Source organism: Phyllobates terribilis, unplaced genomic scaffold (genome assembly GCF_046119375.1).
Source record: "Phyllobates terribilis strain yellow unplaced genomic scaffold, ASM4611937v1 Scaffold_47__1_contigs__length_9908305, whole genome shotgun sequence".
Classification (NCBI taxonomy): domain Eukaryota; kingdom Metazoa; phylum Chordata; class Amphibia; order Anura; family Dendrobatidae; genus Phyllobates; species Phyllobates terribilis.
Window position 1 is genome coordinate 425,808 of NW_027362807.1, and position 23,960 is coordinate 449,767.

A 23,960-nucleotide genomic window follows, 5' to 3' on the forward strand; every position below is an offset into this window, starting at 1 on the left:
GCTTCTGAGGATAAATTTATCCTAGTCACCAGCCTCAGAAATCGCATGTTAACAGCAGCTCAGATTAGAGACCAGGTCAATGTCACTCAGAGTTCTAGCAGCAGACACCTCTCTTCAACAACTGTTTAGAGGAGATTATGTTCAGCAGGCCTTCATGGTAAAATAGCTGCTAGGAAACCACTGCTAAGGACGGGCAACAAGCAGAAGAGACTTGTTTGGGCTAAAGAACACAAGGAATGGACATTAGACCAGTGGAAATCTGTGCTTTGGTCTGATGAGTCCAAATTTGAGATCTTTGGTTCCAACCACCATGTCTTTGTGCGACGCAGAAAAGGTGAACTGATGGACTCTACATGCCTGGTTCCCACCGTGAAGCATGGAGGAGGAGGTGTGATGATGTGGGGTGCTTTGCTGGTGACACTGTTGGAGATTTATTCAAAATTGAAGGCATACTGAACCAGCATGGCTACCACAGCATCTTGTAGCGGCATGCTATTCCTTCTGGTTTACGTTTAGTTGGACCATTATTTTTCAACAGGACAATGACCCCAAACACACCTCCAGGCTGTGTAAGGGCTATTTGACCAAGGAGGAGAGTGATGGGGTGCTACGCCAGATGACTTGGCCTCCACAGTCACCAGACCTGAACCCAATCGAGATGGTTTGGGGTGAGCTGGACCGCAGAGTGAAGGCAAAAGGGCCAACAAGTGCTAAGCATCTCTGGGAACTCCTTCAAGATTGTTGGAAGACCATTTCCGGTGACTACCTCTTGAAGCTCATCAAGAGAATGCCAAGAGTGTGCAAAGCTATCATCAAAGCAAAAGGTGGCTACTTTGAAGAACCTAGAATATAAGACATATTTTCAGTTGTTTCACACTTTTTTGTTAAGTATATAATTCCACATGTGTTAATTCATAGTTTTGATGCCTTCAGTGTGAATGTACAATTTTCAAAGTCATGAAAATACTGAAAAAAAATCTTTAAATGAGAAGGTGTGTCCAAACTTTTGGTCTGTACTGTAGTTTCCTCTTTTATTATGTATAACACCCTCCCTTATTACATACCATCCTCTCTAGTTATATATGGTGCCGTCTCTTATTATATATCTTCCTCTGCTGTTATGTATAGTGCTGTCCCTTACATAGCATATTCTTGTTGTTTTTGTCTGTCACAGTGCCCTTTTTTATTACACCGTCCTCTCTTGTTAGATATAAAATGATGGCTGATGGAGCAGCCGGTGATCAGAAGACCAGTCCATCAGCTCCTCCATAAGAAAAGAAGCTTTCCCATGATCCATCAGCCATCATTGCATTATATATCTAACAAAAGAAGATGGTATGTAATAAAGACAGGGGGCTATAGATAATCCGCTTTGTAAGGGACGGTGCTGAACATAACAAGAGAGGGCACCGTGTAATAAGGGGTGGCAATATACTGTACATAATAAAGGAGACTATGTAAGAGGTATATATGTGTGTGTGGCTATATATACATTTGTAGCTTTGTCGCTATAAAAGGAGGGGGGGGGGGCAGATACATTACACTTCGGTTTAATTAAGATGAATAGTATAACACTCAGGAACGTCGGCTGATCTCCCAAGCCGTACCAGAGGATTCCGGTCGACAAGCGCTCCGGGTCAGAGGCAAGCAGCAGCACAAAGAAGGCTGTCCGGTGAAACAGGATGGTGGATGTGAGAAAGCAAGAGATGAAGGGAAAATGGGTGAGCTTCATCATATAATAAGATGTATTAAACGAAGGAGAATGGATCAAACGCTTACAATGTGTATTGGAAAGCATTTCATGTGTACTGAGCTGTTAGGAATAGATTATTGTCACATCTTTGCGACAAGCTATACTAAGTGAAGGGCTACGTGCTAATCTTTAATCTATACTTAAAATATATCCAATGATACCAAAAAAATGTGTTGCATATGCTGCCAATCGAATATGAGCTCTTTGTATATATGAATTGTGAAAAACGCGCTAAATATCTCAAAAATAAATGAATAACTGCTCATTGAAAAAACAATTTTAAAATAAATAATTGATAAACGAGATCATCTGTCATTTGTGGATCCTGGAATATTATTAATCATGTTAAAATCTCAATGAATTAGTTCATAAATATAGATAAAAAAGGGATAAATAAAAAAGGGGGGAGGGGTTGATCCAAGGATTAATTAAAAACTGATAAGTGGGAATACAAATTATTAAAGGAATATATCTGTGATTTCAATGTAAAAAGTTAGAGATGCGGTAAGAAGTAAATGCAAAACTGAAAAATATAGAAATAATTGCAGTATTTCATATGAATATAAACCAATATAATATATAGGTAAAGGTTCCAAAAACAGTGTTTCCTACCTTCTGTTATCTTCTGGCACTAATGATCTGTGCCATATGAAAATTATGGATATATCCGTATGATGATCCTTTTGTTCGCTCCTAAATTAACTGCCCTGCAGAGCGTTCCATGCTGCTCAATAGAGATCCTGGGAAATATCCTGCAGAGTGTTGCACTATGCTCAATCAAGATCCTGGCAAAATGCCAGAAAAAGTACATCCCGTTGTGCCGGGTACTGGATTGTGTGTCCCAATCTTAGGTGCACTCGTGTGGTGTATGTATCTACAATCCACGTGGTGGAGAAGGAGCTGAGCGATATGAATGCGGTGCCGTCTGGCCACCGTATATTGCACAGTGATTCCAACAGGCTGCTGCCTTTGCAGGTAAGTGACATCACTCAGGCAATGAATCACTCAGGCAATGAATTCCGGAGTGAGTACAGTTCTTACGCGTTTCAGCGGTTACGACCGCCTTCATCAGAGATGGTGCCTGTTACCTATGGGGGTGTTTATATAGGTGCCTGTCAGGGAAATATTGTCAGGAAAATGTTCTTCCATATTTGCCTGACATAGATGTTCACCCCCCTCCCTTATTCCCCTTTTTCTCAGCACAAAAGCCCCAATTAATACAGTTCAGAGATGACAATCTACAATGTATTCCTGCAAATTATCACCCACAGCCAAAATAGCTTATACAAACAACTGGCAGCCAAGAGGTGCCACCAAGCTACTTAGGATGCAATTAGTGTCAAGATCACAGTAATTTGTGTGTGATGGGGAAGGTTTGCTTTCCCCGAACTTAAAAAAGAAACCTCCAGCCACTTTGTCTCCGATATGAAATATTGTATGTTCCATAATTCTAGCGGGACCCATATTTTTAGTGATAGCAACAGCCCAGGAATGTATCCATAGTTTTCCATGGCTGTAAGCAAAATCAGGGAGATGCAGCGCAAAAACACCAGAATAGCAGACTGCAGCTATGCGATGTGTAGTCTGTAAATGAATGTAAAATCATAATAGAAAATATGATATCACTTTTGGGCTTCTGGGATCAACGAGCGATGAGTTATTGCAGAAGTTAGCATTTTTAATAAAAATGTACAGGCTGGAGACCGGCCCACATGATGTCACCAAAGGGGGCGTGTGGACATATCTCCCCTTAGGTATAAGAGAACACATGGACAATACAAGAGCACTCATTGCCAGGGGAGTAAAAGGATTATAAACACCTGGTCGTGTTCGATAATGCTCAAATCAAGCTGAGGAGCCCCTCCTCCACCTATATTGAATCGTCGCATTGTTCTGTTTCTTTTGTCCTGTAATTGTTCCCTCCCCCAAAGCCATATACGCTACCAAAACGCAGGCGTCCGTCCAGGCCTGCATTATACACTGCTCAAAAAAATAAAGGGAACACTTAAACAACAGAATATAACTCCAAGTAAATCAAACTTCTGTGAAATCAAACTGTCCACTTAGGAAGCAACACTGATTGACAATCAATTTCACATGCTGTTGTGCAAATGGAATAGACAATAGATGTAAATTATTGGCAATTATCAAGACATCCTCAATAAAGGAGTGGTACTGCTGGTGGGGAACACAGACCACATCTCAGTACCGATGCTTTCTGGCTGATGTTTTGGTCACTTTTGAATGTTGGTTGTGCTTTCACACTCGTGGTAGCTTGAGACGGACTCTACAACCCAAAGAAGTTGCTCAGGTAGTGCAGCTCATCCAGGATGGCACATCAATGCGAGCTGTGGCTAGAAGGTTTGCTGTGTCTGTCAGCGTAGTGTCCAGAGGCTGGAGGCACTACCAGGAGACAGGCCAGTACACCAGGAGATGTGGAGGGAGCCATAGGAGGGCAACAGCCCAGCAGCAGGATTGCTACCTCCGCCTTTGTGCAAAGAGGAACAGAAGGAGCACTGCCAGAGCCCTCCAGCATGCCACAATGACCTCCAGCAGGCCACAAATGTGCATGTGTCTGCACAAACAGTTAGAAACCGACTCCATGAAGGTGGCATGAGGGCCTGACGTCCACAGATGGGGGTTGTGCTCACAGCCCAACACCGTGCAGGACGCTTGGCATTTGCCACAGAACACCAGGATTGGCAAAGTCGCCACTGGTGCCCTGTGCTCTTCGCAGATGAAAGCAGGTTCACACTGAGCACATGTGACAGAAGTGACAGAGTCTGGAGACGCCGTGGAGAGCGATCTGCTTGCAACATCCTTCAGCATGACCGGTTTGGCAGTGGGTCAGTAATGGTGAGAGGTGGCATTTCTTTGGAGGGCCACACAGCCCTCCATGTGCTCACCAGAGGTAGCCTGACTGCCATTTGGTACCGAGATGAGATCCTCAGACCCCTTGTGAGACCATATGCTGGTGCGGTTGCCCCTGCGTTCCTCTTAATGGAGGACAATGCCAGACCTCATGTGGCTGGAGTGTGTCAGCAGTTCCTGCAAGATGAAGTCATTGAAGCTATGGACTGGCCCGCCCGTTCCCCAGACCTGAATCCAATTGAGCACATCTGGGACATCATGTCTTGCTCCATCCACCAACGTCACGTTGCACCACAGACTGTCCAGGAGTTAGCGGATGCTTTAGTCCAGGTCTGGGAGGTGATCCCACAGGAGACCATCCGCAACCTCATCAGGAGCATGCCCAGGTGTTGTAGGGAGGTCATACAGGCACATGGAGGCCACACACAATACTGAGCTTCATTTTGACTTGTTTTAAGGACATAACATCAAAGTTGGATCAGCCTGTAGTGTGTTTTTCCACTTTAAGTTTGGGGGTGACTCCAAATCCAGGCCTCCATTGATTAATAAATTTGATTTCCATTGATGATTTTTGTGTGATTTTGATGTTAATAATCAGTCTATCATGCAGCCAGCAGCAACCGTGCGGGGCGTACACCCATAATTCTGGAGCTGGAATTCGGCGGTGTGACGCCATACGCTTTCTGTGTGCTTGCTAATGCCCAAGGAGTGAGTAGTTTGGATTGTGTGCTCGCGATTCCGGACGAAACACTGATAGCGTGACGGCACGGTGAGATATTGCGTGATCTCCCCGTTGTCGTCCCTGCGGTTGATCCCTGACAGTGCCTGTTACCTATGGCAGTGTTTATATAGGTGCCTGTTACCTATGGCGGTGTTTATATACACATATGGTCAAAATTGTTGGTACCTCTTGTTTAATGAAAGAAAATCCCACAATTGTCACAGAAATAACTTGAATCTGACAAAAGTAATAATAAATTAAAAATCTATGAAAATTAACAAATGAAAGTCAGACATTGCTTGTCAACCCTGCTTCCACACAATTTAAAAAAAAATGTAACTGATGGAATAGGCCTGGACAGAAATGATGGTACTCTTAACTTAATATTTTGTTGAACAAATCACCGCAATCAAACGATTCCTGTAACTGTCAAGGAGACTTCTGCACCTCTCGACAGGTATTTTGGCCCACTCCTCATGAGCAAACCTCTCCAGTTGTCTCGTGTTTGAAGGTCGCCTTTTCCAGACGGCATATTTCAGCTCTCTCCAAAGATGCTCAATAGGATTTAGGTCAGGGCTCATAGAAGGCCACTTCAGAATAGTCCAATGTTTTCCTCTTAGCCATTCTTGGGTGTTTTTAGCTGTGTGTTTTTGGTCATTATCCTGTTGCAAGACCGATGACCTGCGACTGAGACCAAGCTTTCTGACACTGGGCAGCACATTTCTATATAGAATCCCTTGATAGTCTTGAGATTTCATTGTACCCTGCACAGATTCAAGACACCCTGTGCCAGATGCAGCAAAGCAGCCCCATAATCGAGCCTCAACTATGTTTCACAGTAGGGAGTGTTCTTTTCTTGATATGCCTAATTTTTCGGTCTGTGAACATAGAGCTGATATGCCTTGCCAGAAAGTTCCATTTTTGTCTCATCTGTCCGTAGGACATTCTCCCAAAAGCTTTGTGACTTGTCTACATGTAGTTTGGCAAATTCCAGTCTGGCTTTTTTATGATTTTTTTTTCAACAATGGTGTTCTCCTTGGTCGTCTCCCATGAAGTCCACTTTGGATAAAACAACGACCGATGGGGCGATCTGACACTGATGTTCCTTGAGCTTGAAGTTCACCTTTAATCTCTTTAGAAGTTATCCTGTTTTTTTTTTTACCATTCCTATTATCCATCTCTTTGATTTGTCATCAGTTTTCCTCCTGCGGCCACGTCCAGGGAGGTTGGCTACAGTCCCATGGATCTTAAATTTCTGAATAATATGTGCAACTGTAGTCACAGAAACATCAAGCTGCTTGGAGATGGTCTGATAATGTTTATCTTTAACAGGCTTGTCTATAATTTTCTTTCTAATCTCCTGAGACAACTCTTTCCTTTGCTTCCTCTGGTCCATGTTGAGTGTGGTACACACCATGTCACCAAACAGCACAGTGAGTATCTGTAGCCCTATATACAGGCCCACTGACTGATTACAAGATTGTAGACACCTGTGATGCTAATTAGTGGACACAACTTGATTTAACATGTCCCTTTTGTCACATTATTTTCAGGAGTACCATCATTCCTGTCCAGGCCTATTTCATGAGTTTAAATTTTTTTTTTAATTCTGTGGAATCAGAAAAGCAATGTCTGACTTCCATTTGTTCATTTTCAAAGATTTTTAATGTATTATTACTTTTGTCAGATTCAAGTTATTTCTGTGACCATTGTGGGTTTTTCTTTCATTAAACGAGGGGTACCAACAATTTTGACAACGTGTGTAGGTGCCTGTTACCTATGGCAATGTTTATATAGGTGCCTGTGACCTATGGCGGTGTTTATATACTATATAGAAAAGCTCCTAATTTATGCTTCCGACAAGGTTTTTGGAGATGGAAATGTCATTCTCCAGCAGGACTTGGCACCTGTCCACACTGTCAAAAGTACCAATACCTGGTTTAAAAACAACAGTATCACTGTGCTTGATGGGCCAGCAAACTCGCCTGACCTTAACCCCATAGAGAATCTATTATAGAGAATATATGGGGTATTGTCAAGAGGAAGATGAGAGACACCAGACCCAACAATGCAGAGGAGCTGTTATCAAAGCCACCTGGGCTTCCATAACACCTCAGCAGTGCCACAGGCTGATCCCTCCATGCCACATTGCCGCATTGATGCAGTAATTGATGGAAAAGGAGCCCCGACCAAGTATTGAGGGCATTTACTGAACATACATTTCAGTAGGACAACATTTTGGATTTTAAAAAACATTTTTCAAGCTGTTGTTATAAATTATTCTAATTTACTGAGATAATGACTTTAGTGTTTTCATTGGCTGTAAGCCATAATCATCAACATTAACAGAAATAAACACTTGAAATAGATCCCTCTGTCTGTAATGACTCTATATAATAGATCCCTCTGTGTGTAATGACTCTATATAATAGATCCCTCTGTGTGTAATGACTCTATATAATAGATCCCTCTGTGTGTAATGACTATATAATAGATCCCTCTGTGTGTAATGACTCTATATAATAGATCCCTCTGTGTGTAATGACTCTATATAATAGATCCCTCTGTGTGTAATGAGTCTATCTAATAGATCCCTCTGTGTGTAATGACTCTATATAATAGATCCCTCTGTGTGTAATGACTCTATATAATAGATCCCTCTGTGTGTAATGACTCTATATAATAGATCCCTCTGTGTGTAATGACTCTATATAATAGATCCCTCTGTGTGTAATGACTCTATATAATAGATCCCTCTGTGTGTAATGACTCTATATAATAGATCACTCTGTGTGTAATGTCTCTATATAATAGATCCCTCTGTGTGTAATGACTCTATATAATAGATCCCTCTGTGTGTAATGACTCTATATAATAGATCCCTCAGTGTGTAATGACTCTATATAATAGATCCCTGTGTGTAATGACTCTATATAATAGATCCCTCTGTGTGTTATGACTGTATATAATAGATCCCTCTGTGTGTAATGACTCTATATAATAGATCCCTCTGTGTGTAATGACTCTATATAATAGATCCCTCTGTGTGTAATGACTCTATATAATATATGAGTTTCACTTTTTTGAAGAACTGAAATAAATTAACTTTTTGATGATATTCTAATTTAGTGAGATGCACCTGTATATACCATACTAAAAGCCTAAAGAAAATAGGGGAAAGGGGGGAGGGAGAATAAAGAATCCTAAAGAATAAAATATAAAGTACACGTGCGGTCTGGTTATCTAGTACGTGTTTTGCATAAGATGAGACATCGGTGTATTCACTGGGACTTTTTGATACAAATTTAAGGATTTCGTCCTTTATTTTCTTATCAGGATCTGAGGAAGTGTCTTCAGAATTATTGCTTTCTTCATCCACAGGCAAATTACAGTAAACGCTATTTGAATGAAACTCACTATATGATTGATTAGGTGATATGGATTCCGTCTTCATAAATGGTATATAGGACTCCTCGTATACTCGTTCTCTGTATTGCACTCACAGATATTGTAATCCCGTGTCTGCGGTCACTATTACTGAATGAACCGGTTTAGGGGACGTAGATGTGATGTAAAGTTGTTTCCTATTGTTATCTGTGTCCCTGAGAAAGGTGTTGTCCTCTGCCTGTGTTCACATTCTGCACTTTGCCCGGCTCTGGCTTTACATGTGGCTTATCAATATTCACCTCACTCATTGACTGCAGGGAAGAGCTGAGACATCGCTGTGCTGGAGCCAGAATTGCTGGTGACCTGTCCTGTATGTCTGTGGGAGGACAATAGTAACATGGTTTCTAAGGTTGAAGGAAGACTAAGTCCATCTAGTTCAACCCATAGCCTAACATGTAATGTCCTAGGTCTGTGCGTTCCTCTATGTATTATCAGGATCAGCGCCAACACTCAGCTGTTTTCCAGCTGCCGCCATCGATAGAAAACACCTGAGTGAGGACAGCAGAGGCGCAGGGACTTCCAGCAGCACAGGGACTTCCAGCAGCGCAGGGACTTCCAGCAGCGCAGGGACTTCCAGCAGCGCAGGGACTTCACAGCGGCTGTTAATCAGCTGGATGAGATCTGGCAGGCTGACGGGTGGAGGGATCCAACCTGCATGGGAGAGGGCACCATGCATGCTCGGCCTATAGAGAGGGCTATAAGGATGGATATAGATACCAGTAATGCTATCGCCTAGGGGGCGCCATACTGACCATCAGAGGGACATATATTTTGAATGTGGCATCATTTATAATAGGTTTAATTTACAAAAGCATTTCTTTACATGATGTCCACAGTATTACCTATATGTTCTATGGTGGCACCACCCCTTTAAGGAGACAGTCGTAATTGATCTTTGGAGAGCCCGTCCTCCTAATATATACCAATACTCCTGCTTCTCGTCCACATTCTCCTCTTTGTGGAGAATGGATTTGTCTCTTGGAAATGAACGGATGCCGGGTCTTATATCTGACATCAGCTCCTGCCCAGAGAGCTATCCCATCATTCTCCTCTGTGTCTCCCTAAGCTTAATCCCCCAATGCAGTACAGACCCACAGGGAAATTAACCCCTTTTAGTTGCAAGTTATGGATCTTGAGGGGAAAATTGAAGGGGAACTAAAGGAGAATCTTGTGTTATTAAAAATACAACTTCTATTTCATATGTATGAAAAGCCATGAAGGCCGACCTTAGAGGAATATTTAGAACAAAATCTCAGCAGCTGAATCTCGGACTAAGCAGCAGGATCCATTGGTGTTTCAGGAATTGGGCGATGCAGAGAGTGCGATCATTACAGATCCAACGCCGGCTGCGCGAAACAGGCTGAAAGCAGCTCAGGACCTGCTGAATCAGGGAACATTGCAGCTGCAGGAAGGAAGAAGATGTTTCCCAAGATGCACTATTGTGAAGAGGGAGATAAAGCAGGTCACTTATATCTGTGACAGCTGCCACCCAGAGGGACTCCTCCTTTATATCCAGTCTGCAGACTAGGGAGGGTAATGTGGTAGAGTCCACAGTGGACACACTGAAAGTGTTAGAAGAATACTATGCAAAGCTGTATACTTCTCAGTTTCAACCCTCAGAAGAACATACCCAGACCTTCCTAGATAAAGCTCAGCTCCCCGTCCTTTCCTTAAGACTCTTAAATGAATCGCTTTGATGTAGAAGAGCTAGAATGTGCACTGAGCTCAATGACCAACGATAAAGCATCGGGAATGGACGGTCTTCCAGTGGAAGTAGATAAGAGATATAAGGAAGTATTACTACCAGTATTATTGGAGGTATACAATTCGAAGGGGGATCATTGCCACATCCATGCACGAAGCCATAATTACAGTGTTACCTAAACAAGGCAAAGACCCCCAGCTTGCCGGTATCTTATAGACTCATCTCTCTTTTAACAGTAGACATCAAACTTCTTGCTAACAGACTTTCAAAAGTAATTTCAATAATACACCCCGATCAGTCTGGGTTTATGTCAAATAAGTCCACAGCGATCTCAGAAGGCTTTATATTAATATACAATCAAGGGCTGATAATATTGGTCATAGGGTGATCCTGTCTTTGGTCCCAGCTAAGGCCTTTGACAGTGTAGAATGACAATATTTGTGAGCTACAGTGCGGCAGATGGGCTTTGGTGACAAATTTATATAATGGGTGCAATTGCTTTATTCGGACTCAAAGGCCAAAATAAGAGTGAATGTCTCTATGGCTAATCGATTTTTGTTGCACAGAGGTACAAGACAAGGATGCCCCCTGTCTCTCTTATTGTTTTCAATAGCAACTGAACCTCTTGTGGCAGTAATTAGTAAAATGTCTGAGATAAATGGATTTAAATATGGGACCAAGGAAGAGAAGGTGGCACTGTTTGCCGATGATTTACGATTATTCCTTGGGGATGCTCGGGGGTCTCTGGAGAACATGATGATGACTATCTTTAGCTGACTTATTCCTTCCAAAGACGATACTAAGGACTAGGGAGCACTTATTATGGGTGGAGAAATGGCCATTCGGGCAAACAGGAAAAGGAAGGAAAATTAAAAAAAAATGGGGATGATCACCATAATTACAATAAAACGGCAAGGTTCCAGCAGACTGACTGATCCAACTGTTAGGCCATGGCTTCACTGTCAGTATTTGGTCAGTATTTTTCCTCGGGAGTGGGAGCCAAAGCCAGGTGAGGAACAATCAGAGAAAAGGTATAATAGAAACAAGTCACCAATTCTGCATTTATCACCCACTCCTGGTTTTGGCTCCCACTCCTGAGAAAAAATACTGACCAAATACTAATAGTGGGGCGGTGGCCTTAAAGACAAACTCAGCAAGAAGTAAGAATGAAGTCGCAACAAAACACTGAGCTGCAACAAAACACCTTAAAATTTGAGATTGATTAGTCCTTTCTGTCTGACCATTGTTTTCAGGGTGGTAGGCACAGGAAAATAAATGAATTCCCAGTTTATTACAAAAAGCTCTGCAGAATTTGGAGACAAATTGCACTCCCCTATCAAACACAATGTTAAGAGGGATCCCATGTAGCCTTATTTTATGAGAAATAAAAAACATGGAGAATATCTCTGACAAAGGAACAAAATGAGCCCGTTTACTGAATCAGTCAACAACCACCCAAAGACAGTCTTCCCACCAGACAGAGGCAAATCCGTGATGAAATCCATGGACAGATGAGTTCACTGTCTTTCTGGAATTGCAATGGAGCCAATACTCCAACCAGACTGTTATGACAGACTTTAGTGTGTGCGCAAGCTACACAAGCAGATACAAAATCTTTAATATAATTATTCATAGATGGCCACCAAAAAAGCCTAGTAATAGCTTTCTGCATAGCTGTCAACCACGGATGACCACTCATGATTAAATCATGAAACTCCTGAAACAGACGCAATCTTAGGTATACAACTACAAATAATTCGGGCCTAGGCGTGGCGAAAGGAGCAAACGATTGGACTTTACGGATCTCAGCTTCAACCTCCAAGGATATCACAGAAACCACAATGCCCTCAGGGAGAATGGAGGTTTTGGAGGAGAAACAGAACTAAAACTGCTTGGAAAGTGATAGAGAAATTGAATCTAGAGAAAAAAAAGCACCCTCTGGCCTGTCTAGGAGTTAGCCATTTAGCTGATTCAATATACGCTAAATTCTTCTGGTCAGTGACCACAGTGATTTCATGAACTTCTCCCTCCAGAAAATGTCTTCAAACCTTAAAGGCTAATTTAACAGTGAGTAACTCACAATTCCCAACAGCAGAATTTATTTCAGCAGATGAAAATTTTCTTGATAAAAAAACACATGGCCGCAAATTGGCCAGAGTCTTGGAACACTGACATAAAAAGGCCCCTACCCCGACCTCCGAAACATCCACCTCCACAATGAATGGTTCTTGGAGATGGGGTTGGATTAGAACAGGAGCAGACAAACACTCCTTCAATTTCTCAAAAGCCCTCATAGCATCCGGTGGCCAAACCTTAAGATCTGCCCCCTTATGTGTGAGGTCAGTAATCTGAGAAAAGAAACCTAAAGAATTTCCTGTAATAGTTGGCGAATCCTACAAAATGTTGCAACACTTTCAGGTCAGGAGGTTGGACCCAATCTATTATGGCTTTCACCTTCCCAGGATCCATCGTAAACCCATCAGCCGATAAAATTAACCCCGGGAATGAAACTTCCTGAACAGAAAAAAAAACATTTCTCAATTGTAACAAAGAAAGAATTCTCCCTCAACCTTTCTAATACAACACGGACATGTTCCTGGTGAGAATCCAAATCAGGAGAGAAGATTTATCATCAAGATAAATCACAAGAAATCTCCCAATGTAATCAGAGAAATATCATTCAGAAAGTTGTGAAATCCTCATGGTGCATTGGAGAATCCAAATGGGAGGACGAGATTATCAAATAAAACCTCCGCTCCGTACACCTCGTACACATGCGGCTCCGCTCCGTACACACGCTGCTCCGCTCTGTACACCTGGTACACACGCGCAGCTCCTCTCCGTACGCCTCGTACACGCGCGGCTTCTCTCCGTACACCTAGTACAGGCGCGGCTCCGCTCCGTACACCTCGTACACGTGCGGCTCCGCTCCGTACACCTCGTACATGCGCGGCTCCGCTCCGTACGCCTCGTACACGCGTGGCTCCGCTCCGTACATGCGTGGCTCCGCTCCGTACGCCTCGTACACGCGCGGCTCCGCTCCGTACGCCTCGTACACGAGAGGCTCCGCTCCGCATGCCACGTACACGCGCGGCTCCGCTCCGCACGCCTCGTACACGCGCGGCTCCGCTCCGCACGCCTCGTACACGCGCGGCTCCGCTCCGCACGCCACGTACACGCGCGGCTCCGCTCCGTACGCCTCGTACACGCGCGGCTCCGCTCCGTACGCCTCGTACACGCGCGGCTCCGCTCCGTACGCCTCGTACACGCGCGGCTCTGCTCCGTACACGCGCAGCTCCGCTCCGTACGCCTCGTACACGCGCGGCTCCGCTCCGCACGCCTCGTACACGCGCGGCTCCGCATGCCTCATACACGCGCGGCTCCGCTCCGCACGCCTCGTACACACACGGCTCTGCTCCGTACACCTCGTACACACGCGGCTCTGCTCCATACACCTCGTACACACACGGCTCCGCTCCGTACACCTCGTACACACGCGGCTCCGCTCCGTACACCTCGTACACACGCGGCTCTGCTCCGTACACCTCGTACACACGCGGCTCCGCTCCGTACACCTCGTACACACGCGGCTCCGCTCCGTACACCTCGTACACACACGGCTCTGCTCCGTACACCTCGTACACACACGGCTCTGCTACATCCAAACTGTAAACCCCTCCTGACCCCACACATAAACTTCAGCTCATCCAGCACCATGACAACCAGCACAGCAGAGTCCTGCATCCACTGAGGCCCCTGATCATGTGACCCCTGACTCCTCCCCTCCTGTGACCTCATCACAGCTCCTGTGCGCACAGAGCAGCCATATATGTGGTGGCGGCTCTGCAGGTGGAGGTATGTGGAGACCCCCATTACTGGGCGCAGCGGGCATTAACCCCTTCAGCACCGAGACTCTTTTGGGGTCTTGTGTTGCCCCTTTATAAGAATCATAAGGTTTTTGTTCTGTTTCCTGTAATAGATACATACGACCCAACTATGGAGACAGGAAGGGAGGAGACGTATTGTTCTCATAGTACAGGGCCTCTTTCTTGCCCCAGGTAGTGTAATGTTCCCATAGTACCGCCATCCCCCCACACAGTATAATCAGAGGTACAGCTAAGGTCTGATGGGACACGTTGTGAGATTTTGACCACCCCCCATACTGATATATACAGTGAGTACGGAAAGTATTCAGACCCCTTTACATTTTTCACTCTTTGCTCATTGCAGCCATTTGGTAAATTCTATAACGTTCATTTTTTTCTCATTAAAGTACACTCAGCACCCCATCTTGACTGAAAAAAATGTAGAAATTTTTGCAAATTTATTAAAAATGAAAAACTGAAATATCACATGGTCATAAGTATTCAGATCCTTTGCTCAGACACTCATATTTAAGTCACATGCTGTCCATTTCCTTGTGATCCTCCTTGAGATGGTTCTACTACTTCATTGGGTCCAGCTGTGTTTAATTAAACTGATAGGACTTGATTTGGACAGGCACACACCTGTCTATATAAGACCTCACCGCTCACAGTGCATGTCAGACCAAATGAGAATCATGAGCTCAAAGGAACTGCCCAAGGAGCCCAGAGACAGAATTGTGGCAAGGCACAGATCTGGCTAAGGTTGCAAAAGAATTTATGCATTACTCAAGGTTCCTAAGAGCACAGTGGCCTCCATAATCCTTAAATGGAAGAAGTTTGGGACCACCAGATCTCTTCCTAGACCTGGCCGTCCTGCCAAACTGAGCAATCGTGGGAGAAGAGCCTTGGTGAGAGAGGTAAAGAAGAACCCCAAGATCACTGTGGCTGAGCTCCAGAGATGCAGTAGGGAGATGGAAGAAAGTTCCACAAAGTCAACTATCACTGCAGCCCTCCACCAGTCGGGCCTTTATGGCAGAGTGGCCCAACGGAAGCCTCTCCTCAGTGCAAGACATATGAAAGCCCGCATAGAGTTTGCTCAAAACACATGAAGTTCTCCCAGACTATGAGAAATAAGATACTCTGGTCTGATGAGATGAAGATAGAACTTTTTGGTGATAATTCTAAGCGGTATGTGTGCAGAAAACCAGGCACTGCTCATCACCTGCCCAATACAATCCCAACAGTGAAACATGGTGGTGGCAGCATCATGCTATGGGGGTGTTTATCAACTGCAGGGACAGGACGACTGGTTGCAATTGAAAGAAACATGAATGCGGCCAAGTACAGAGATATCCTGGATAAAAACCTCTTCCAGAGTGCTCTGGACCTCAGACTTGACAAAAGGTTCACCTTCCAACAAGACAATGACCCTAAGCACACAGCTAAAATAAAAAAGGAGTGGCTTCAGAACAACTATGTGACCATTCTTGACTGGCCCAGCCACAGCCCTGACCTAAACCTAATTGAGCATCTCTGGAGAGACCTGAAAATGTCTGTCCACCAACGTTCACCATCCAACCTGGAGAGGTTCTGCAAGGAAGAATGGCAGAGGATCCCCAACTCCAGGTGTGAAAAACTTGTTGCATCATTCCCAAGAAGACTCATGGCTGTACTAGTTCAAAAAGGGGCTTCTACTCAATACTGAGCAAAGGGTCTGAATACTTATGACCATGTGATATTTCAGTTTTTCTTTTTTAATAAATTTGCAAAAATTTCTACATTTCTGTTTTTTTTTCAGTCAAGTGGGGTGCTGAGTGTACTTTAACCCTTTAAAAGCCCAGGGCGTACTAATACGTACCTGCACCCTGGGCTTTAAGAGCCAGGTATGTATTAGTACGCCCTGTGGATTTCGCCCGCACACAGGCTGTGCAGGCGCGATCGCCGCCGGGTGTCAGCTGATTGTCACAGCTGACACCCGATGCTATGTGCTGGGAGCTCCCGACACATTAACCCCCGCAATGCGACGATCAAAGTCGATCGCAGCATTGTGGGGGCAAGTGGAGGTGATCGCCGATACTCACCTCTCCTGCCGGCGTCCAACGTTGTCTGCCGCGGCTTCTAGGATGTTGCTATGACGACCCAATGCTCAGGGGAAATTGCACAACAAATTTTGGGGTCTATTTTTTCCTGTTATCACTGCGAAAATAAAAAAAAAGATGGGTCTAAAGTAACATTTTTGTGAAAAAAGTTAAATGTTAATTTTTTTTTCCACATTCCAAAAATTCCTGTGAAGCACCTGAAGGGTTAATAAACTTCTTGAATGTGGTTTTGAGCACCTTGAGGGGTGCAGTTTTTAGAATGGTGTCACTTTTGGGTATTTTTTGTCATAAAGACTAGAGATGAGTGGTGTTCGACTCGAACTGTTTGCCAATCTCAAATTCGAGCTGTTTTGGGCAGTCTTCGAGCCGTTCGACGAACCCGAACGATTTGCAAAAAATTCGGCTGTTCGAGGTTATGTTTGATAACTGTTCGTGCACCAAAAGCGTAACTGGATTTTTTCATGGTAATACTGTTAATCAATGTTAATAGACAGTTTCAGTGTAGAGTGGGCAGGGGATGGATCTCTGCAGAAATAAAGCCGATCTCCATTTTTTTTTCTTTCCCACATTTACAGTGGCGCGGTGCAGTCTGTCAGCCTATCAGCAGCGCACACACGCAGCGAAGTGCTTTTTTTTCACACAAGCAAGGGCATGTGTCATTGGCTGTGTATGTCACATGTCCTTGCCCTGTAAGACCCAGCCATTTTCCCCGTCGCCACCATTTTCTCACTGCTGCAGCTGAGTGTTAGACGGCACCACTGCTGCTGTGGGAGCTATACAGTATAACTGTGTGAATTGGGAGCGAATTTCCTGTTAAATAGAGAGGGAGGTTTAGGGAGTAGGGACTAGTTGTAATTGCAGCCCTTTTGAGGGCTAGGTTACAGCAGTTCCTAGCACTTTTTGCCAGGCAGGTCTGTGCCAGTGCTGTGCCAGTGTTTTTCACAGCATTTGGCTAAATGTAGCTAAGCCAATCCTTTTGGGCCTGTAGCAGTGTCTGTTAGTCATTGGAGTAGCCCATCTGAACCAAGCTACACCACCTGTGTATCTAATAACAATTTTTTACTGCATCTAGCCCAGTAAATCTTTTTGGGCCTGAAGCAGTGTCTGTTAGTCATTGGAGTAGCCCATCTGAACCAAGCTACACCACCTGTGTATCTAATAACATTTTTTTACTGCATCTTGCCAAGTAAATCCTTTTGGGCCTGTAGCAGTGTCTGTTAGTCATTGGAGTAGCCCATCTGAACCAAGCTACAAAACCTGTGTATCAAATAACAATTATTTACTGCATCTAGCCCAGTAAATCTTTTTGGGCCTGAAGCAGTGTCTGTTAGTCATTGGAGTAGCCCATCTGAACCAAGCTACAAAACCTGTGTATCAAATAACAATTATTTACTGCATCTAGCCAAGTAAATCCTTTGGGGCCTGTAGCAGTGTCTGTTAGTCATTGGAGTAGCCCATCTGAACCAAGCTACAAAACCTGTGTATCAAATAACAATTATTTACTGCATCTAGCCAAGTAAATCCTTTGGGGCCTGTAGCAGTGTCTGTTAGTCATTGGAGTAGCCCATCTGAACCAAGCTACAAAACCTGTGTATCAAATAACAATTATTTACTGCATCTAGCCAAGTAAATCCTTTGGGGCCTGTAGCAGTGTCTGTTAGTCATTGGAGTAGCCCATCTGAACCAAGCTACACCACCTGTGTATCTAATAACAATTTTTTACTGCATCTAGCCCAGTAAATCCTTTTGGACATAGTAGCAGTGTCTCGTAGTCAGCGGAGTAGCCCACCTGTGAAGCAAGCTACACCTCCTGTGTATCTAATGAAATTGTTTTACTGCATCTAACCCAGCCAATCCTTTTGGGCTAGTACCACAGTTTGGCCACTCAGCTCTGCTCGGTTGCCATCCATCGTTTTTTGTGCAAACAACTACAGAGTTGCCAATTAGTTAACCACCAAAATGAGTGGCAAAAGGCCTGCTGCTGGTGGAAAGGGGAATAGGCGTGTTGGAAAGTGAAAAAAAAACTTGTGTCCGTGGGGTAGGTGTTAAAGCAACAGTAACATCTGCAGAAGAAAGACCATCTTCCAGCCAAACTAAAATGTCTACTTCTTTTAGCGGACAATGTGATACGATCCCTTTCTTACGAACACGCCCATCGCTACAAATTCCAGATGAGGCACAAAAACAGCAGGTGCTTCAACGGATATCAAGTGCTCCTTCAAGTGGGCTCTCCTCCACCTCAACTTCAACATCACAAATACTCCAGTCCTCAGAGGTGTCACCCCAATCGAACTTGCTTCCTCACAGCTCCCAAGTCTACAGCTGCCCGTCTGAGTATGGGGTAACACAGATGGTTGAGTCTGCAGAGCTGTTTACTCATACTATAGCCTGGGAATCAGAGGTCTGCTCCAGAGCTTCTGTGAATCCAGACGAGGAAATGATCTGCACTGATGCCCAGAATGTTTATGAGTCGGATCCAGGCCCAGATGAAGAAGGTTCTGAGCATAATGTAGACCCTCGTTCCAAAACTGTAACTCCTGTTGGTGGAGTTTATGAGGAAAACGATGATGAGACTCAGATACCTGATTGGAGCGACAACTTGACTTTTCGGTTAGGGCAGGAAGAGGTTGGCTCTGAGGACGACGGGTGTGAGAACACACAGGGTGATGATGACGAGGTTGGAGATCCCACTTACTGTCAACCCACAGTCAGCCAGTCGATGAGGTCAGCAGAGGAGGTGGAGGAGGATGCTATTGACGACGAGGTTAGGTTGCGCCTTCCTGGACAGAGACGGAGTACTGGAAGCACGTCAACAACTGCATCCTCAACCACAACTCTGCCTCTGACCTCAAGTCGTGGTGGCTCTTCATGTCGCATGGGCTCTAAGCCTTGCATAGCCTGGGCATTTTTTCAGATCGATAAGGATGACCCAACTCATGTTATCTGTAACAGTTGTCACCAAAAGCTAAGTAGAGGCCAAAAAATCCATAGTTTGAGTACTTCATGCATGAACCGTCACATGGATATGAAGCATAAGTTGCAGTGGGAAGCTCGCTGTGCTACAATGCGGCCTAGCAGGCCGGGCCAACCACCGTCTGCCCCATCTGGTGCATCCGTGGCCTCTTCATCCTCTGTGACTGGGGGGACAACAGTCACACATGTGTTTGGACGCAGACCTGCCACCTCTTTACCCGCAACAGCCAGTGTGATTGGCAGGTCATCAGTTCATTTGGAAGTGGAAAGACCAGCTGGTGTTGAGCCCTCTCCGACATCAAGAGCACCATCTTTGGATCAAGGCAACCTAACATGTCCGCCTGCATCTTCCTCACAGACCGGCAGTTTGCCGGGGACACCCTACTCAACCCCGTCTAATCACAACAGCCAGCCCTCGGTCCCTCAGATGTGGACAAGTAAAAGACCATTTCCTCCTAGCCATGACAAAGCTAAGAGGTTGAATTTCACCATCTGCAAGCTGTTGGCTACAGAAATACTGCCTTTCCGCCTGGTGGACACAGAGGATTTTCGAGACCTTATGTCCGTCGCAGTGCCCCAGTACCAGATGCCCAGTCGCCACTACTTCTCAAAGAAAGGTGTGCCTGCGCTACACCAGCATGTCGCACACAACATCACGGCTTCTTTGAGAAACTCTGTGTGTGACAGGGTGCATTTCACCACACACTTGGACGAGTAGGCATGGACAGGGGCGTTACATGTCGCTGACTGGGCACTGGGTAACTATGGTGACAGCAGGACAAGGGGCTGCTGTCCAAGTCTTGCCATCCCCACGAGTTGTGCATCAATCCTTTTTATCTAGAAGTTCCTCCACTGCTTCTGCCTCCTCAGCCTCCTCTCGGTCCTCCACCTCCACCCAAAGCCTGTCTGGTAATGCTGCCCGTGTTCTAACTGCGCAGAAAGAATCCTGAACACCTCCTTACTATGCTGGCAGCAGGGCTCAACGGCATCAGGCGGTGTTTACTTTGAAATGTCTGGGAAGTGTGAGTCACACAGCTGAGGAGTTGTGGTCAGCTCTGGAGACCGAGTTTTATGAATGGTTGGCTCCACTGGACCTGCAGCCAGGGAAGGCCATGTGAGACAATGCTGCAAACCTGGGTGCGGCCCTTCGCCGGGGCAATGTCACACACGTGCCTTGTATGGCTCATGTGTTGAACCTGATTGTCCAGCAATTTTTAGCCCACTATCCCGGACTAGATGGCCTTCTGCAGAGGGCACGGTCGCTGTGTGCTCACTTCCGCCGTTCGCATCTCGCAGCTCAACGACTTACATCTCTACAGAAGTCGTTGGGCCTGCCAGTTCACCGGCTGAAATGCAACGTGCTGACACGGTGGAATTCAACTCTGCACTTGTTGCAGCGATTGTGGCAGCACCGGCGATGAAGATGTTTAGTGCTGAGGATGCCATTATCAAGATGACTATTCTGGTCATTTACATGCTGGAGCACACGTTAAACAGAATTCGGAGTTAAGTGGTGGGATAAGAGGAGGGGGATTAAGTATAGGAGTGTGAGGTTGGGGGGAGACGGCAGAGGAAGGAAGCATGATTATTACCTCACCACCAACACCACAAGGACTTAGTCCTCCTGGATGCGCAAGACACATGAGTGCTTTCTTGCTGCAGTACCTGCAACATGACCCTCGGATTGTCAGAATTCGAAGTAATCCCGACTACTATGTTGCCACACTCTTAGATCCACGGTACAAAAGTAAATTTTCCGAAATAATTCCTGCCATAGAGAGGGATTCACGCATGCAGGAGTATCAGCAGAGGCTGTTACAAAATCTTACAGGCCCTTTTCCACAAAACACCAGTGGTGCACGTAGTGAATCTCACAGTTCTAACTTGCCAACCGTGGGACTGTCGAGTCTTCATCACTCAAACCGTAACAGTAACACCGTATCTGCTGGTAACAGCAATTTTGTGGAATCGTTTCACCAATTTTTTTAGACCATCCTTTGCAAGGCCACAGGAGACAAGAAGTCTGACACATAGTCAACGCCTAGAGAGGATGGTATAGGAGTATCTCCAAGTGAACATCGAAGCCATGACTGTGTCACTGGACCCTTGCTCATTTTGGGCTTCCAATCTGGAAAAATGGCCTGAACTCGCCACTCATGCCTTGGAGATCTTGTCATGCCCCGCAGCCAGGATTCTCTCTGAACGTGTGTTCAGCGCTGCTGGTGGTGTGCTGACAGATAAGCGCACGCGGCTGTCCACTGACAATGTAGACAGACTCACGTTCATAAAGTTGAACAAATCATGGATCCGCAAGGACTTTTCTACCCCTGTGTCATCCTGTGGAGACTAAAAGCTTGAGGATTTGGGAAAATCACCTCACCAACCATTTTAAGCAACTCTGGGGCAATTGATGCCACTTAAGTGGTGTCTGTGCCACAATTTTTGGAAAAAATGGAGACTCTTTTTGGAGTCCCCTTGCTGTGTTTTACATGACGTTGGCATCGTCAATTCCAGGTGGGTCGGGTCGCTCCCCCCCACCTTTTAACCGTAAGAAACTACATACACTATGGCTTGGGGTAACACATATGGTTGAGTCTGAAGAGCAGTTTACTCATACTATAGCCTGGGAATCAGAGGTCTGCTCCAAAGCTTCAGTGTCTGCTAGTCAGCGCAGTAGCCTAGCTGTGAAGCAAGCTACACCGCCTGTGTATCTAATAACAATTTTTTACTGCATCTAACCCAGCCAATCATTTTGGGATAGTAGCAGTGTCTCGTAGTCAGCGGAGTAGCCCATCTGAAGCAAGCTACACCGCCTTTGTATCTAATAACAATTTTTAACTGCATCTAGCCCAGGCAATACTTTGGGCCTAGTAGCAGTGTCTGCTAGTCAGCGGAGTAGCCCAGCTGTTAAGCAAGCTACACCACCTGTGGTTTGGACACTTAATTTTCTCAAAGGAAACGCTTCGGGCCCCGGGACACTCAGTGAAGAGCATCGGGGAGGCGCCCCAAGGAAAAGGGGCTGGGACTGGCGGTAGCACGCCTTGCGGTGGACCGCCAAACTCGATCCTTATAAAAGCTTTTTAACTGCAGCAGCTTTAGTGGACGCTACTGGAGCTGGAATTACCGCGGCTGCTGGCACCAGACTTGCCCGCCAATAGATCCTTGTAAAAGGATTTAAAGTGTACTCATTCATATTACAGAACTTAGACCTGCCTCCACCGCAGGGGGTCTCGACCCACCAGTGGACAGGCACCAGTATTAGGAGAGTGGGACTGGCCATCAGGGTCCACCGCGGCTCTGGTACAAACCCAGCGACACGGAGGTTGCACGGGCAGGCGTGTCGGCTTCGCACTCCAGCGTAGTCCCTCTGCCCGCTCGTGCCCGTAACCTCAAAGGGATGTGCAAGCGGCTTTTCTTCCCGGGGCTGTTCCCCCACAGCAGGAGGAACGTGGGGGAGCTCAGGTCGGCCTTCCACCGTACTCCCTTACCTCCTTTGCCCTCTTTCCTTCTTCCGCTCTCCATCTAACCCCTCGGCTCTGTGGTGTCCGCTCTCCCTCCAGCTCTCTCCTTCTCACAGGTGGACTACCACGTGTATTTACACTGTGGCAAATCTTTTGGGCCCAGGCACAAGAAGTCGTCGAGCTAATGGATAATATATGCCCCCTTAGAAAAGTCCATGACGACCCATTCGAGGAAGCAACTAAGCACCTCAAATAGTGAGCAGGATCTGGGGCACCCCATGGGCAAACAGCGATCTATATAGTATGCTCCTTCCCAGAAGCAGCCCAATAGGCGGACACTATTCATAGGCACAGGTAGTAAGTAACCAGAACGCCCCCTCAATGTCTGTTTTGGCCATTAGGGTGCCCCTTCCAAACTTCTTGACCCACCTGATTGCCTTGTCAAAGGATGTACAGTATATACTACTGTACTTGGTTCTGTGTAGATGTTGTCGTTTACTGACCTGCCCCTTGGATATGACAAATGGTGGATTAGTCCGAATGTATTGGGTTCCGTTTTTGGCACGACTCTCAACGGGGATACCACTACGTCTTGTAAGGAAAGTGTTCTGAATGGAGCCGCCATTCTACCTAAAGATATTTATTTTTTTAATTTTCTTGTCACGACGTTTGGGTGTTGGTAGGCTGATTTTAGATTTTTACTCCAGCCTTTCTTGATTTTAGAAGGGCATGACATGCCTATATCTGTGTCTCCTCCTCCTTTTACTCCTCCACCTCTTTTCTTTTCGCATGACTATATGTACTTGTCACTTTTTCATGTGTTAGTTGTGTCTTCTGAGCAGTTTGTCAGCTTTTGGACACCTTTGAAGGTGTTTTCTATGTGTTTCTATGTCTTTTTGTTTGCCTGCCATTGGTTTTAATGGTGTTCGACGAACAGTTCGGCGACCATACCGGTGTTCGACGAACCGAACCCGAACACTACAGGGGTGGCTCAACTCTAATAAAGACCCCTTAAAGTGACTTCAAATGTGTTGTGGTCCCTAAAAAAATGGTTTTGTAAATTT

The 23,960-nt window shown here is 45.4% G+C and overlaps 1 protein-coding gene across 1 annotated transcript in view; it reads left to right on the forward strand.

Moving 5' to 3' along the window:
- Positions 1-2,252: 2,252 nt before the first annotated feature.
- The window catches only part of LOC141191584 (uncharacterized), a 40,027-nt gene continuing 18,319 nt past the window's right edge, over positions 2,253-23,960 (forward strand). Inside the window, exons 1-3 of the mRNA XM_073661516.1 lie at positions 2,253-2,257; positions 2,605-2,728; positions 8,682-8,736. Of these exons, the coding sequence (XP_073517617.1) occupies positions 2,253-2,257; positions 2,605-2,728; positions 8,682-8,736 (184 nt within the window). The remainder of the gene's footprint in view (positions 2,258-2,604; positions 2,729-8,681; positions 8,737-23,960) is intronic.